The sequence below is a fragment of the Mobula hypostoma genome, chromosome 7 (assembly GCF_963921235.1).
Source record: "Mobula hypostoma chromosome 7, sMobHyp1.1, whole genome shotgun sequence".
Taxonomy (NCBI): domain Eukaryota; kingdom Metazoa; phylum Chordata; class Chondrichthyes; order Myliobatiformes; family Myliobatidae; genus Mobula; species Mobula hypostoma.
This window is the reverse complement of record NC_086103.1, coordinates 46,995,569-47,012,478: the sequence shown is the minus strand read 5'-3', so window position 1 is coordinate 47,012,478 and position 16,910 is coordinate 46,995,569. Positions and strand designations below refer to the sequence as shown.

The 16,910-nt window shown below is 40.8% G+C and overlaps 1 protein-coding gene across 2 annotated transcripts in view; it reads left to right on the top strand.

Moving 5' to 3' along the window:
* The window catches only part of LOC134349298 (A disintegrin and metalloproteinase with thrombospondin motifs 2-like), a 297,682-nt gene that overhangs the window by 261,823 nt on the left and 18,949 nt on the right, over positions 1-16,910 (top strand). For both annotated transcript variants that reach the window (XM_063053390.1, XM_063053389.1), the window contains 2 exons: positions 5,871-6,004; positions 15,331-15,454. In XM_063053390.1, the coding sequence (XP_062909460.1) occupies positions 5,871-6,004; positions 15,331-15,454 (258 nt within the window). The remainder of the gene's footprint in view (positions 1-5,870; positions 6,005-15,330; positions 15,455-16,910) is intronic.

Sequence of the window (16,910 nt, the reverse complement as noted above, 5' to 3'; positions counted from 1 at the left end):
AGGTGCCGCATATGAGGCTGGTTAACATGATAGGAGCCCATGGTATTACAGGGAAGATAGTAGCATGCATACAAGATTTGCTGGTGACTAGTGGCGTTCTGCAGGGGTTGGTATTGGGACCGCTTCTTGTCACGTTATTTGTCAACAATTTGGATGTTGGAATTGATGGCCTTGTGGGCAAGTCTGCAGACATATACAGGTGGAGGGCAGGTGGTGTTGAGAAGGCAAGTAATCCCCAGGATTTCGACAGTTTGCGAGAATGGGCAAAGGAATGGCAGATGGACTATAGTGTAGGGAAGTGTATGGTCATGCACTTTGGTGGCCGGAATAAAGGCATAGACAATATTCTGAACAGGGAGAAAATTCAAAAATCAGAGGTACAAGGGGACTTGGGCATCCTTGTGCAGGATTCCCTAAAGGTTAACTTGTAGGTTGAGTCAATGGTAAGGAAGGGAAATGTAATGTTTGCACTCATTTTGAGAGATCTAGAATATAAGAGCAAGGATGTGATGCTGAGGCGTTATGAGGCATTGGTCAGTCTGCAGTTGGAGTATTGTGAGCAGTTTTGGGCTCCTTATCTAAGAAAAGATGTGCTAGCATTGGAGAAGGTCTAGAGGAGGTTCACAACAATGAACCAGGAATGAAAGGATCAACATGAGTTGTGTTTGGTTCTAGGCCTGTACTGGATGGAGTTTAGAAGAATGAGGGGGATCTCATTGAAACCTAACAAATATTGCAAGGCCTAGACAGAGAGGATGTTTCCTATAGTGGATGAGTCCAGGACCCGAGGACACAGCCTCAGAATAAAGGGATGTCCATTTAGAATAGAGATGAGAAGGAATTTCTTTAGCCAGAGTTTGGTGAGTATGTGGAATTAATTGCCACTGACAGCCATGGAGGTCACGTGATTGAGTATATTTAAATCGGTGGTTGACAGATTCTTGATTAGTCAGGGCATCAAAGGTTATGGGAGAAGACAGTAAAATGGGTTTGTGAGGGATAATATATCAGCTATAATGAAATGGTGGAACACTCGATGGGATGAGTGGCATAATTCTGTTCCTATGTCTGATACCCAAGTGACCTTGGAACAGTCACTTAAGTAAGAAACATTTTGACAGTGGACTGAACTTGTCTATGTTTTCAATGGCATAGCAATATTATGGCCCTGATGCTTCTGTAGGCATTGCCACTTTCTCATCCTGAAAGTCTTTGTCCCTTTCTGGCTTCACTGGAAGTCCTGAGATTCTTGTGGGTGGCCCACAGTAAGACATAGATGAAGTTCACTGCAGGATTTGCCTTGGGCCTTGTGTTGGTGGTACACAGGGCAGTACCCTATGTAGGATGTAATTCTTGTGTGTCTGAGGAGTAAATAAGGGCAACTTTAATTGCTTAAGCCAGTGGAAAGCATATTTCACTCCAGGGAGCCAGTGTATGTATGTTTAAACAATTGTAGGGATTCACTAGCATGAATTTTACAGCAGGGTGAAACCTCCCCCAGCTACCCTACTCCCCACTCACATCACTATCTGTAACAGAGTAATAGGAGAATGAACGGTATTGAGATACCATCTTTTGAATGTGGGCAACAGCTCCAGATTTCAAAAGATCCACAATGAACTTCACACTGTGAAAGTGTAGTAGTAACTTTTCTCTTTCCAATATTTTTAATTTATATATAAGAATACAGAGTACAGGAAAAAAATGTCAATACATTAAACTAAATCGCATACAAAGACTCCTTACCCTATATTCGTACAAATCAATTAGTTGGTAACATTGAAAAATAATATTTTTTTAATATAAAAAAAATCTAACCCACTACCAAGACCAAAGCTGATTAATAGAAAACAAATGAAAAAAGATTGTTAGTCATCATCTGTGCTTTAACAGCAAATCAAAGATTTTGAAAATAATTCAGAAAGGGTCCCCACAATGTTTGAAGGTCTTGATTAGATTCAAAGATTGAACATCGAATCTTCTCTAAATTTAAACGTGACATCACATCACGTAACCATTGGGCATGAATAGGAGGGGCCACATCTTTCCATCTAAGCAAAAGCGTTCTTCTGGCCATAAGAGACATAAAAGCCAAAATGTGCAAATCAGATGGCTCCAAAATAATATCCTTTCCTCCTGCAATACCAAATAAAGCAGTCAAAGGATTAGGCTTGAAATTTACTTTAAAAAGTATGGAAAAGGTTTGAAATACTTCTTTCCAATATTTTCCAAGACTCAGACATGTCCAAAACATATGAATGAGTGAAGCTTCTCCATTATTACATTTATCACAATACAGAGATATATCTAAATAAAAACGAGACAACTTATCCTTAGTCATATGGGCCCTATGGACCACTTTAAATTGAACGAGAGAGTGACGGGCACATAACGATGAAGTGTCGACCAATTTAAAAATTTGATTCCAAGTTTCCTCAGAAATTGAAGTCTGTAAATCTTGTTCCCAAAGATTTTTAATTTTATCTAAAGGAACACCTCTCATTCCCAACAGCATATTATAAATATTAGATATAGATCCATTATAAGAAGGTTTCAGATTAAAGATTACATCTAGTAAATTCTTATCAGGACTTTTAGGAAATGTACTTACTTGAGACCGTAAAAAATCTCTTATTTATAGATATCGAAAAAATGCGTTTTGGGTAAACTATATTTAGTTGACAATTGTTCAAATGAAAAAAGATTCCCTCTACAAACAAGTGCTGAAAGCATTTAATACCTAATCTATCCCATTCTTTAAAAGCCACATCAATCATAGAGGGTTTAAAAAAATAATGAGAAAAAATGGGACTCGAAAGAGAAAAACTCAATAAGCCAAAATATTTTCAGAATTGTATCCAAATCCTCATAGTGTGTTTAACTACCAGATTATCAGTTAACTTACTCAAAGACAAAGGAAGTGAGGATCCAAGAAGAGAAATAGTTAACTGCCCAATAATAAAATCTAAAATTTGGTAAGGCTAATCCTCCATGTAGTAACTTTTAACACTGTTCCACCAGTGCTCCTGAATCACTGGATGTCTGATACTTAGCATACTTATAGATCTTAGAACCTAGAACAGTACAGCACTGGAACAGATGTTTCAACTCACAATGTTCTGACACATCAATTAAATTAGCAATCAAATGACTAACTAAACTAATCTCTTCTGCCTACGCAATGTCCATATCCTTTCACTCTGCTCTTATTCATGTGCCTATCTAACATCTCTTAAAGTTCTCTAATGTCTCTGTCCCTACCACCACCCCAGGCAATGCATTCCAGGTACTCACCACTCTCTGTGTAAAGATAAATACTTACCCATCATATCTCCTTTGAAATTACCCCACCTCACCTTAAATGGATACCCTCTGGCATTAGACATTTCAATCCTTGGAAAAAGATATTGTCTGTCTACTCTTATCTATTCCTCTCATAATCTTATAAACTTCTATCAGATTTCCTCTCAGCTTCTGCTGCTCCAGAGAAGACATCCCCAAAGTTTGTCCAGCCTCTCTTTATAGCACATGCCCTCTAATATCCTGCTAAAATTCCTATGCATCCTCTCCAAAGCCTCAATCCTTCCTATAATGGGGTGATCAGAATTGTATGCAATTCTTCAGATGCAGCCTAACTAGAGCTTTATAAAACTGCAACATACTGACCTTTGAACTCAGTGCCTCAACTAATGAAGGCAAACATGCCACATGTCTTCCTAACCACCCTATCAACCTGGTACCTCCATTGCTATCAGATGACTGACATTATTTTCACTTTATATGACACTATAGCATGCTCATCTCTGGTTACATTGGCTCATCCACAGGAATCCTAGAACTTCCAATGGAGGAAGTAAGACTGAAGTGCTTCAGGTTCTGCCCCAACCAGTCTCCAAAAAAGTAATAGTGGAATAGCATTCTCTGCCCGCATGGAAATTCCTGGCTCATAATAGATGCCATCCATTGAAAATGTAATCCAGTTCAAGCCACCGTTAAAATGCTGTACATTTCAGTCGGGACAGCCAGAGTTGATTCTTCAAAATAAAGTTACTGGCGCAACTCCACTTTCCTGTGGAAAACGAACATAGATTGCTCTATTTCTCTGTTTATGTTCTTGGGCATCTGGGATGTTTAATTCAAATGGCAAGAGCAATTGCACACATTTGAAGGCATTTGAAAATTATAAGTTTAAAAAAGGATGTGTGTTTCTTGTTACTGAAGCCTTACTGCCATTAACGATGTGCAGCAGCGCTAAGGAAGTGGAGGCAGAAGGATCCTGAAACAAAAGGACAGGTTAATTATATAAAAGAACACAAGGGATTTATAATCACTTTAAAGCAACATTTCTTCTGCCAGCAAAGCCAGCTGTACAATACTGCAGGAGGAGCTTGAACTATTTTTTTTCTGCCCTTGCAGAGGCAGCAAACCAGGGGCTGGGAAATGCTGCTGGAAACCTGCCAACAATCCAGAAGTATGACTGCTGTGTGGGATTTTATGAGGTCAGAGTAGAGTCTGTGGGACAGGCAGAAGGCCTCCTGCAGATTCAAGGAAGTTCAAGCCTTGGTAGACTTGACTTCACAAATCCTGATGCCTATTTCCCTCATTTTTATGTGAGCTCAAGTGGATAGACAGGCTAGAAGATCAACATGAAGATCACAATACAGAACTAACTATCAGCTGCTGCATCTGGTAGCATTGCAACTTCCTTCTGCATGCTTAATAATGATTGCAGTGTGCATCTGGGACTGTTCTGTTCCAAGGAAGAGTCCAAAACATTAACTGTTTATTCATTTCCATAGATGCTGCCTGACCTGCTGAGTTTCTCCAGCATTTTGAGTGTGTTGCTTTGGATTTCAAGCATCTGCAGAGTTTCTTGTGTTTATGGTGCTATTTGTATTGTTCAGTGACTGCAGCTCAGCTCTGTAGGCAAAACTGTGCAAGGCCAGTGATATCAATGCTAGTCGGAACATCTCAGAGCCAGTGGAGGAAGTGTGTTTTTGCTGCCACTAGTCTTAGGTTCCAGTGCATCCTTCCTTCCTGAAATGCAGACGTCTCCCCACCATGCCCCACTGAGTTTGAGGAAGAATTGTTCCCTGGATACTCTGAGTGAATATGGGCTCTGTGTATCCCAGTCCTCACTGAGCACAGTTTCCTCTTCAGCTCTGCTATATTCAAAAATCTGTTCCAACCAATCTGTGAATGTCTGGGAGCAACTGGTTTCCGCAAGGACCACAAAGGTAGCAGGAAGTTTTTCTACACCCGCCACACCACTCTCCATAGATTAACAACTTTAAAGAACTTTTGAGAAAAGAAGTTCAGATGCTTATAGAAATGAAGCACTAACAAATCAAACTCAATCGACAACTGGCTAAAAATCAGTCCTTTCAACCTCATTGGTAGGGGCTCCTTACTGCTGCCACGCTCATATTCAGGAACAACAATTAATTGGAATATTGAATTTTGAAATAGAAATGTTGGCTTCAGATCAGCAATGACTGATGCCATGATCTGCTACTTGCAATAATATGCACAAACACATTTGCGATCCAATGAACTCACTCCACAAATGTGGCCACATGTTGCAGCTGTTTTGGAGCTAAAATGGTGCCCATCATATCAAATAAATAGGATTCACAGATTTGAATATTTTGTCCTCTGTTTTCATATCTTTTGAGAAATTTTGTCTGTGCCATCTTAGTTCTGAACCAAGTATTCTGACAATGAAGTATTTGATTGTTCCTAATCATCCTATGAAGAACAGTCCAGATAGGAATTAATTTGTAGTCCAACTAAGATGTGGTTATAAAAACAAAAGATAAAAATTGTAGTAAGGATAAATTAAATATAAAATGATAATTATTTCCTAACAGCCAAACAGAGGTGCTTCCTCACCTGTGAATCTAAAGAAACTCGGGAAGTTGTCTACATGAAGAAAATGGTGCGCGATGGAACTCGCTGTTCCTACAGTAATCGCTATGACATTTGTGTTCGAGGTGCTTGTGTGGTGAGTGATCCAAACTTTGCATTGAAGTAGAATTGAATAATAGAAGTTGGAAAACTGTTCTGGGATTCATGTTAAATATGCAATCCAACTGTTTCAGCAAAATTCACCAAAAACTCCATTCCCTAATGTAGCTTCATAACATTGATAAAGCTGAAGATAATTATTTTGAGCAGTTGCGTTTTAGTTCTTGAACATATTGTTACCACAAGCAAGGAAACACATGAAAATTCCTAATGGATTTATTCTGTATATGGTCAAAGTGAATCTATACCCCTCTCTCCAGAGCATAATGCACAACTAGTAACTGTAACTCATTACATACCAAGAGATGAAGAAAATCTGACATCTTACTAAGCTGAAGAGAATTTTGCCTTTGGTACAGATCAGAGACAAGGTCAACACCTATAACAGTTTCTATTTGGTATAAGGTATCAACAGTTACTATTTGTTACAGATTTTAGTCTTTATGGGATATTTATTCTGCTCCATAATAGATCTATTAGCTTTCTGTTTGAATTATGTATTTCACTAAGCTAGTGGAATTCTTCAAGGAAAATACAGGGTTGATTGTCAAAAGTAAAGCATTGTAGGTGGAATTTTAACCACTGACCCCCACCTCAAACTGTCAGAAATATGACAGGGAGAGAGTTATTCCCCTTTCTCAGCACTCAGATATTATATTCTGTATAGCAAGGGCTGCGTCTGCAGCAACTACTGCTGCACACAGAATTTCTAGCTTACGTTGGGCTGAGATCAATGATTGTTGCCTATTAGTTGTAATCGGCTTTGTACATTGTTCAGTTCTATTGATTTTAAAAAGATAAGTACAACCAGAGACTAATCCTTACATCCACTAAGTGGTCAGTCCTCACCATTTACACCATCTCGGTTTAAAGAGAGGCACTATTTAGCCATTTTCAGTGGAGAAAAACAAATTAATTTGGTCAGTTTAAAGTCTTACTTGAGACTTGGGGTTAGTAGATTTTCATTGTCTGGAGTGTATACTTCACGTAGAATCAGGTATATTCAACATCTTGTCAGCTACTTTGCCAGCTGTAACTAAAAGTTACTGAAGAACAGATGCAGGAAGAGGAGTTTATTGACTTTAAAGAGAAATGTGAGAGAAGCCACATCAGCTTTAATTAATAAAGAGAGAAGTAAAATCATTCTAGTAACTCTCAAATCCAGGCAACAGTTGACCAACAAGCCATAAAAGATCTTTCAGATTCTGAGTTTGATCTGTTAACAATCAAATAGATCAAACTTAAAAGTCAGAAGATGTTAAACATCTTTTCATCTACAATATTGTTTCTCCCCCAAATTCCAGACATTATGAAGTTAGTTTGAAGTGCTGAGAGAGGCCAGAGACCATCGTGAAGTTGGCTTTGGACCTGTTCTACATACGTGCTAGTGAGCAGATGGTACCTCTCACACCTCCACAGCCAGCTCACACCTCAAAAAATAAATCAATACTGGGCTGTTGGCAGTGGCCCTCTGATAACTTCTAGGGAAAAGGTCGGATTAAGTATTCAAACAGAGAAAGTCAGGCCCCAGACAGTTGAAAGGGAGAGCAGGATCTAAAGTCCAGCTGTGAGAGAGAAAGTGGGTAACCGAAATTGGGTAAATTAAAAGCGTGTGTAGACGTCAGCTGCTGAATCAAACGCTGAATCATCGGGATTTCTGCAAAGCTGCAGAACAGATTTTTGGAATGTTATTATATTCATTAAATATTCATTAGACTTTCATTTGCATTGTCCCTCATACCTGTTTTACACAGTTTACCAGGAAACTATGTTTTGTGCAATGTTATGGATTAAAAAAGGCAGAATGCATGCAAAACCATTTCAACCTCTCAATTCCTGTGGGAGACTGACGTTCATTGTTACTCGGTGCTCATTTATAAAGAAAAGGTGGCTGAAGATGAGAACAATCTGTATACTACTAAAACTCTCATGCTCTGTCTGTCTGTTTGTCTGTTTGTGACTTTCAATTAGCGCAAACGGTGCATTACAGCAGCACTTTTTTTGGCTAAATTGAATTAAAATGTGCTAACTTACAGAGTGCAGGTAAAGTTCAGGGTTATATATTCGTATAAAATTGCTCATTCGCCAAAAATCAACAGGCTGCCTTTCACCTGAGACCCCATCGGTCATCATGGAAATCGGGAAGCCACAGCCCGACGCATGCACACAGCCAGCCTCAGCAGCGAATCACAATGCTCACAGAGCTGCTTCCACCTTCCATGGAGACCGCGACGCCACAGCCCAACGCATGCGCACGGCCAGCCTCAGCCACACCTCACCATGCTCACACAGCTGCTTCCACCTTCCATGGAGATTGCGATGCCACAGCCCGACGCATGCACACAGCCAGCCTCAGCAGCGAATCACAATGCTCACAGAGCTGCTTCCACCTTCCATGGAGACCGCGACGCCACAGCCCGACGCATGTGCACAGCCAGCCTCAGCAGCAAATCACGATGCTCACAGCAGCCACACCAACCGCAGCAAAAGGCCAAGGCTATCACGTCCATTTAGGAGAGCACCAACCACATTATCAAGAAACAACAGCATCTTGGAGGCTTTGGTGTTACTGCTTCCTATCTTCTATCCAGCATTAGGGTAAAAATATATGGAGAGCCTAATTATGCTGCGTGGACAGAGAAGGGGGACATTATGGTCAAGACATGACGCCAAACGTCGTTGAGAAGTGGCAAGGAGAGGGAGAGAAGAACAATCAGATGAGGCCAGGGCCGCACGACTCCAGGATCAGAAAGAACAAATGGTAGAAGAGATGAAGGATGAAGGGGCTGCGCGTCTCCAGAATGACAAAAACAGACAGAGAAAGAGGAGAGAGGAAGAGACAGAGGAGAAAAGAAAGATCAACTCGAGAATATGCGGCATAGAGTAATTATTCCGAGACTTGCTGAAGATGACAGTGGCCGCTTTCGACGACAATACCTCAACAGAGAAAGAGCAAGGCAAAGTGCACGACTCGCATGCCGTCACATTTCTGCTGTGTTGGTTCGATGACCAGAGTATGCCCTCACTGTCGTGCCTTCCTATTCACTGGAGAAACTGCACATTTCTGCTGTATGAAGGGAAAGGTCAGGATAGGCAATTTGCAGCCTCTACCTAATGAACTCCTCAATTTGTACAGCAATGATGAACTTATTGCAAATGCGTTCAGGAAGAACATCAGACAATACAATTGCCTCTTCCAAATGACATCCTTTGGTGCTAAAGGAGTTGTTCCAACTTGGAGATAATGGAATCCTTCTGTGATTATTCAAGGCCAAATCCATCATTACATCGGACATTTAATGCCAGACCCCAACCAGCAAGCCCGATTCCTTCAAATTTACTTCATGGATCCTCAAGACAGTGTAGAATTGAGAATGGGGATACTTCAGAATGATGGAATTCAACGTGAGATTGTTGAATTATTGGAAAACCTACTATGACAACGAAACCCGTACATTGCATCCCTTCAACTTGCAAAAGAACAAATTCGAGGCATGCCAGAGGCGTCCATTGTCATTGACCATGGCCGGAGACCGGCATTTGAACATAAGAGGAGATTTAATGCACAAATTGCCAACGAAGTCGCTGTCATTATACCGAACAGCACCGAACCTGAAGTAAGATCACGGCACATTATGTTGAAAGAACGGGGAGGTGATTTGCAAATAATTTCAGAGTCCCATTGCTCATATGACAGCTTTCAATATGTAATTTTCTTTCCACTTGGAGATGATGTCTGGCATCATCAAATCCTAATGACAAACAACAAGAAACTGACGGCAATGCGTTATTATGCGTATCAAATAATGAACCATGAGAATGAGTTTAATTACCTTCTCAAAGGAGGACGTCTATTCCAACAATACTTGGTCAATACGGCTACTAAGATTGAAGGCGAGAAGCTGAGCTACATCCGAATGAATCAAGCAGCCTTGAGATCCACAACATACAGAGGCCTGACTGATGCATTGAATGACGACGATGATTTCAGAAACATCGGAAGGCGCATCATCCTTTCCTCAACATTTGTCGGTGGACCGAGATACACGATTGAACGATGTCAGGATGCCATGATGTATATACGGAAGTATGGTAATGCCTCATTGTTCACTACAATGACATACGATCCAAACTGGCCCGAAATCCGACAGCATCTTTTTTGGCATCAGCTACCAAATGATCGGCCAGATCTAATCGCGAGAGTGTTTGACGAAGAGAAAGTTGTTTATGAAGTACCTCACTGGAACAGATGGTCTCTTTGGTAGGTGTATCGCTTACATTGTAAGTGTCGAATACCAAAAGCGGGGTCTGTCTCATTTGCACTGTCTGCTGTGGCTCGATGAGGCATCCAAGCCAAGACCACAAGATTATGATAGATTCGTTCAAGCAGAAGTACCAGACCCAAATGAAGATCCAGAGCTGCATGAGTTGGTATTGAAGCACATTGGTCCGTATTGCACCACTAAATCACCGTGCTGGCAAAATGGTAGATGCAATAAGAGGTACCCAAAGCCATTCATTGAGCATACAAGGTGTGGGGATGATTCATATCCTGTGTATAGGAGACGGTCTGTGGAAATGGGAGGATTCAAAGGTCATCAAGTAGGGCGACAAAGTCGAACTATAACTTCTGAATTGGTGGTCCCCTATAGTGCCCAACTATTAAAGCTGTTCAATTGTCATCTAAATGCAGAAATATGCTCATCTGTCAAGTCCATCAAATACGTGATCAAGTACACCATGAAGGGGAGTGATCGGGTAATTTCTGGAGTGAATAGAGAAGACAAAATCACACAGTATTTGACAGGCAGATGTATCGGGCCCCCTGAAGCTGTCAGATTGATACTTGGATTTCCAGTTCACGAGAGGGAACCAGCTGTTGTTTGCCTCCAAGTGCACCTTCCCCAACAGCGTCAAGTATACTTTTGAGATAATGCTGCTGTACTACTGAATAATGATATGTCAAGAATCACTTTAACGGAATTCATGGATCTTTGTACTCGCGATCCATTTGCAAGAACCCTGGACTATGCGGATATTCCCAGATTCTACACATGGACTAATAAGAGATGGGAAAGAAGGAGAATGGGGAAAAGAGTGGAGGAGTACTCCACATCAAAGTTGCTGGTGAACGCAGCGGGCCAGGCAGCATCTCTAGGAAGAGGTACAGTTGACGTTTCAGGCCGAGACCCTTCGTCAGGACTAACTGAAGGAAGAGTTAGTAAGAGATTTGAAAGTGGGAGGGGGAGGGGGAGATCCAAAATGATAGGAGAAGACAGGAGGGGGAGGGATGGAGCCAAGAGCTGGACAGGTGATTGGCAAAGGGGATATGAGAGGATCATGGGACAGGAGGCCCAGGGAGAAGGAAAAGGTGGTGGGGGGGGGGGAACCAGAGGATGGGCCTCCCCCTCCTGTCTTCTCCTATCATTTCGGATCTCCCCCTCCCCCTCCCACTCCCACTTTCAAATCTCTTACTAACTCTTCCTTCAGTTAGTCCTGACGAAGGGTCTCGGCCTGAAATGTCGACTGTACCTCTTCCTAGAGATGTTGACTGGCCTGCTGCATTCACCAGCAACTTTGATGTGTGTTGCTTGAATTTCCAGTATCTGCAAAATTCCTGTTGTTGGAGGAGTACTCCGGCATTTTTGAAGAAAATGTTTTGGGTCGAGTGTATACCATTTCTTCACGAAGTGGTGCCCTCTACTATTTGAGACTTCTTCTTCATCACACAAAGGGACCAGTGTCTTTCCAATCATTGAAAACACATGATGGAGATATCCTTCCATCATCCAAAGATGTCTGCAGAGAGAGAGAGGATTGTTGCAAGCTGACGATCATTGGCAGCAAACTATGGAAGAAGCAGCGAGAACAAGAATGCCCAGAGCAATGAGAGATTTGTTTGTCGTCTTGCTAACAAACACTGAAATCAACAATCCACAGCAACTATGGAACCGGTTCAAGAATGCAATGTCTGAAGATTTCTTACCAATGGAGAGGAGAACTATCAATGATCCTAACATCATGATCGATGAGAGGCATCAAGGACAAGCTCTTCTGTATTTCCAAGAGAAACTTGAGATCTTGCGCAAAACATTTGAAGAATATAACTTGCCAACACCAGAAAACTGTACAATTCCTCAAAGTGCTGGCAATCTGGAATTATTGCATGAACTGCAATACAACAGAGACGAACAGCAGGAATTTGTTTCACAGAAGGAGCCCCTATTGAATAATGAGCAAAGAGAAGTATATGAATATGTGTGCGCGACTGCTTGGAGAGGAATCTCTCTTCAATGATTTTCATTGATGCACCAGGAGGAACAGGCAAGACATTTATCATCAACTTGATCCTCACTAAAGTTAGGGGAGATGGAGGTGTTGCTATTGCTGTAGCATCATCAGGTATTGCAGCAACATTGATGCCTGGTGGTAGGACAGCGCATTCACCATTCAAAATACCCCTCAAAGTCAATGAGGTTGCCCTTTGTAACATCGATGAAAACACCAATACTTCAAATTTACTCCAAAATGTGAAGCTTATTGTCTGGGATGAGTGCCCCACGATAAGGAGGGAGAGCTTTGAAACTATGGACCTTCTTCCATGCATACATTCTTCGTGATGTATGCGGCAAGAATGAGGCCTTCAGGGGTATTTTAACCATTTGCTGTGGTAATTTCCGTCAGCTTCTAGCAGTTGTGAAATGCGGAAATGATGCTGATGTGGAGAACTCATGCATTAAAAAATTCTACTTATGGAGAAGCTTCATCAAGTTTCAATTGAAGAGAAACGTGTTTGAGTGAGGGAGAAGGACGATATTCTCAGTTCTTATTGGATGTTGGAGAAGACAAGACTGAGAAAAATGAAAACAATGAAATCGAATTGCCTGAAGATATCATTCTGCCAGCAACAACTATGGAAGAATGCATTGATTTCATCTACCCGACATTCGACAATCCTGCAGAACTCTTCTCGAAGAATTCTATTTTAGTTCCTCTTCATGAAATGATGCGAAAAATAAACTTCACACGCATTAGACGCTTCCCTGGAATCATGAAAGAATACTGTTCCTTCAATGCCGTAAGTGAAGGAGCTAACACCACTCATTTTCCTACAGAATTCCTTGATTCGGTCGAACTCTCTGGATTGTCACCACATAAACGAGAATTGAAGGGATCTCCCATCATTTCATTGAGGAACTAGGACCCACCAAGGCTTTGCAATGGAATGCAAATGATATTGGAAGAACTACACGACAATCTCATCGTAGCAAAGATAAACATTGGTGTGTTCAAAAATGACATTGTCATGATCCCAAGGATTACTGTCAGTTTATCAGAAGGGGAAGATGTCCCTCTTCAGCGGAGCCAGTTCCCGATACAGTCATGCTTTGCTATGACTACACATAAGGCGCAAGGCCAAACCATGGAGAATGTGTTGATGTATCTAGAGAAACCGGTATTCCAACATGGCCAGCTATATGTGGCTTTAAGCTTGGGAAAAAGAAATGAAAACGTTAGAGTATTCCTGAAGGGTGGCAGATCAACCAGAAATGTGGTCATAAAAAGTGTCCTTCGTTAAACAAGGAGGACCAATATTTGTCTTGCTACACATCTTTCTTCTTTAACTCACTGAGTTCTTCTTCTTTAATTTCCAAACCACATCACATCACACTGCACTACCTTTCTCTCAAAGGGTGCCCCAACGGGTCACCCGGTTGTCTAGTACTATGTAATTATATTATTTATCCATTTTAACATCATAACCTGCACTTTACAAATGTAAGTGGGCTTTTAGTTCCAGTAAAGCCAAGCAAATTTTGTTCTATTGTTATTCTCTCTATTAATGAGTTTAAATTTCAGTTTTCCTTTATCCAATCAAATTGATCTTCTCTATCTGAGGAAACCTATTCATTTAGTACCGCCACATTCAAATTGCATATCTTTCCAGCACATCTGCATCATTTGAAGCTAGCTGTTTTTAAATAGGTGATAAAAGGACTCTTTTAGATCTTGTCGATGGGGTATTTCACTCCTGCTATACTTGCGAAATTCATTGTCTTTTTCACAGTTGATACCAATTTGGACTTGTTTCCACAGATAAATAAAACACCATGATGTCGCTGGTGTCGCCTCATAATGTTGGATTATTATACAGAAGGCTTAAGATTTTGGAATCTGAGGCGAAAACAAACTGCCAGTAGAACCCAACAAACCGAGCACATCTATGGAGTAAGGGATGGTCAATGTTTATGTCTTGATGCAAAGTCACAACCTGAAAGATTGACCATCCCTTTGCCTCCCTAGAATTTTCTCAACCTACTGAAATACTCCATCTGTGTGCTTTCTTTTTGCTTTTGGTTTGTAACAATGATTGGCCTTCTGTTATTGTATGTTGCAGTTTAAAGACGATGGGACAATAAGATTAAACAGCATTGTTGAAGTAGCACATACAAAATGCTGGAGGAGCTCAGCAAGTCTATGGAGGGAAAGAAACCGTTGACATTTCGGGCCGAGGCCCTTCGTCAGGACTGTAAAGGAAAGGGGCAGAAATCAGAATAAGAAGGTTGGGGGAGGGGAAGGAATACAAACTGGCAAGCGATAGGTGAAACTAAGGGAGGGGGAATGAAGTAAGAAACTGGGAGGCGACAGGTGAAAGAGGTAAATGGTTGAAGAAGAAGAAGAAATCTGGTAGGAGAGGAGACTGGACGGTAGAGAAAAGGAAAGGAAGGGAAGCAGAGGGAAGTGATGGGCAGGTGAGAAGAGAAGGGGAGAGAGGGGAACCGGAATGGGGAAGGGAAAAGAGAAGAGTAATTACAGGAAGCTAGTTCTTAATGTATTTTATTATTTTATTTGCTTAGAATGTTTCATGGCTCTAATGAGATGAGTAATCCACATTGAGTGATTCAATACCCAGCAGAAAATTCAACTTTGATTACAACAGATTCAAGGACTACTTTTAGATTTCAGCTTCAACTCAGATCATTGTAAAGTAACATACTGTAGATCAGATCAGTATATACAGTAATTCATTTAAATAATGTAATAATTAAAAGATTTAAGTAATGAGACACAGTCCAAGGATAGTCACCTACCCCATCTTCTTAATGGGATTATATTGCTGATTCTTGGTACCTGTAATTTCATAGGATTGCTTGAATGTAAAGTACATTAGAAAATGCCTACTTTTGCCAAAACAATAGTAATGGACTTACATAATATTATTGTACACCTTCATCAAGAATATATTGACAAAACACAAGAATTGCCAAAAAGATTTGAAATATTACTATTTCATTGTTTCAGAAAGTGGGCTGTGATAAAGTGCTGGGTTCCAATAAACAGGAAGACAAGTGTGGAGTATGCGGTGGAGATAATTCTCACTGCAAAGTCATCAAGGGAACTTTCTCTAGAGCGGTGAAGAAATCAGGTGAGTGCATTTAATGATTAATTTAGAAAAATAAAAAGGAGCGCACCATCCCATACCATAGTGGATAAAGAAGCCAACGTTTCCATTCCTGGCTACAACAGGAAAGCTTCTATTGGCACTGAAAGTAGTTCTAATAAAAAGGCTTAATAAAATCAATGTGTTAGGATCCTGCCAATCAGAGTACTTGGCGTGTGCATAGTGGCAGGAACTGCTCAGGACTGTACTCGCAAGAGCTGGCTTGTAATTGTTTCTTCTTAGAAGCTAGCGGTTATAAAGGGCAGTTCCTCACACATCATGACCATCTAAGCTCTTCTCCCTTGGGGAACTGTTGCTGCACTGCATTACGAAGCAAGGTAATACGGTTAGACATGAAGGGAGCTCAGTACTGGGAAAGATTAGGAAACAATAGCTCCGAAACAGTCCTTGGAATTGGAAAATCAATCCAATAATAAAATCTAAGTCCCCCAATTCACAAACATTAAATAGAGTTGAAATAAAAATTGAAACCTTCAGTAAAAACAACTGATTTCACCTTCCACAAATCAACTGCTGAACTCATTTATTGACAGATTACGTGCATGGGATGAGTCAGGAAAACAAATGTGTGTTTGGCCAGCACAGTATATCAATGGGCTGACACAACTGTGTGTTTGGCCAGCACAGTATATCAATGGGCTGACACAACTGTGAGTTTGGCCAGCACAGCATGTCAATAGGCTGACAGGGGCTCTAATGGGCATTATCTATACAGTAATGTAAAAAAGACAAGAATCTTGCCATGAGTGTAGTAATCACTTTTATGCTGAAATGGACATTTTTCAATTATTTATGTTGAGAGTTATGAGGATCAGGTAGGAAAGTGAAAATGAGGATAAAGATCAGATTAGCCATGATTTACAGAATGGCAGAACAGAGCAACAGGAGTGTATGATCATGTCCCCTATGTTTTGTTCTTGTGACAATCACTGTGTGATAATAATGTAAATGGTGAAGAAAGAGGACATTAACTTCAAAGCAAGTTATAAAACTATTATCTCATCGGCTATTCAGCCCACTGAGTCATAAAGCCGCAATCTTATTCAACGTCTTTCCCAATAGCCCTGCAAATTATTTTCCTGCAGGTGCCTAGGTTGTATTTTGAAATCCTTTATTAACTCTGAGGTTACATGCAGTGAACTCCAGACTCTGGAATATACTGTTACCTGTATATTAAAACAAAGTTTCTTTCTCAATTTCCCCTATATCTTTTGCACAGAATTTTGCTTTATTTGCAAACATTGGTCCTCTCTAAATGAACCTAAAGTAGCCCAAGCATGCTGATCATCCCTTGGCATTTTATTTCATGTCACAATTTGTTGTGTGTGTTGTATGTTCATCTATTATATCAAAAGTTCCTGGTGTGACCATCAGATCGGTGAGATCTGACGTAGATTGGGGGATCACTTCACCAGGCACC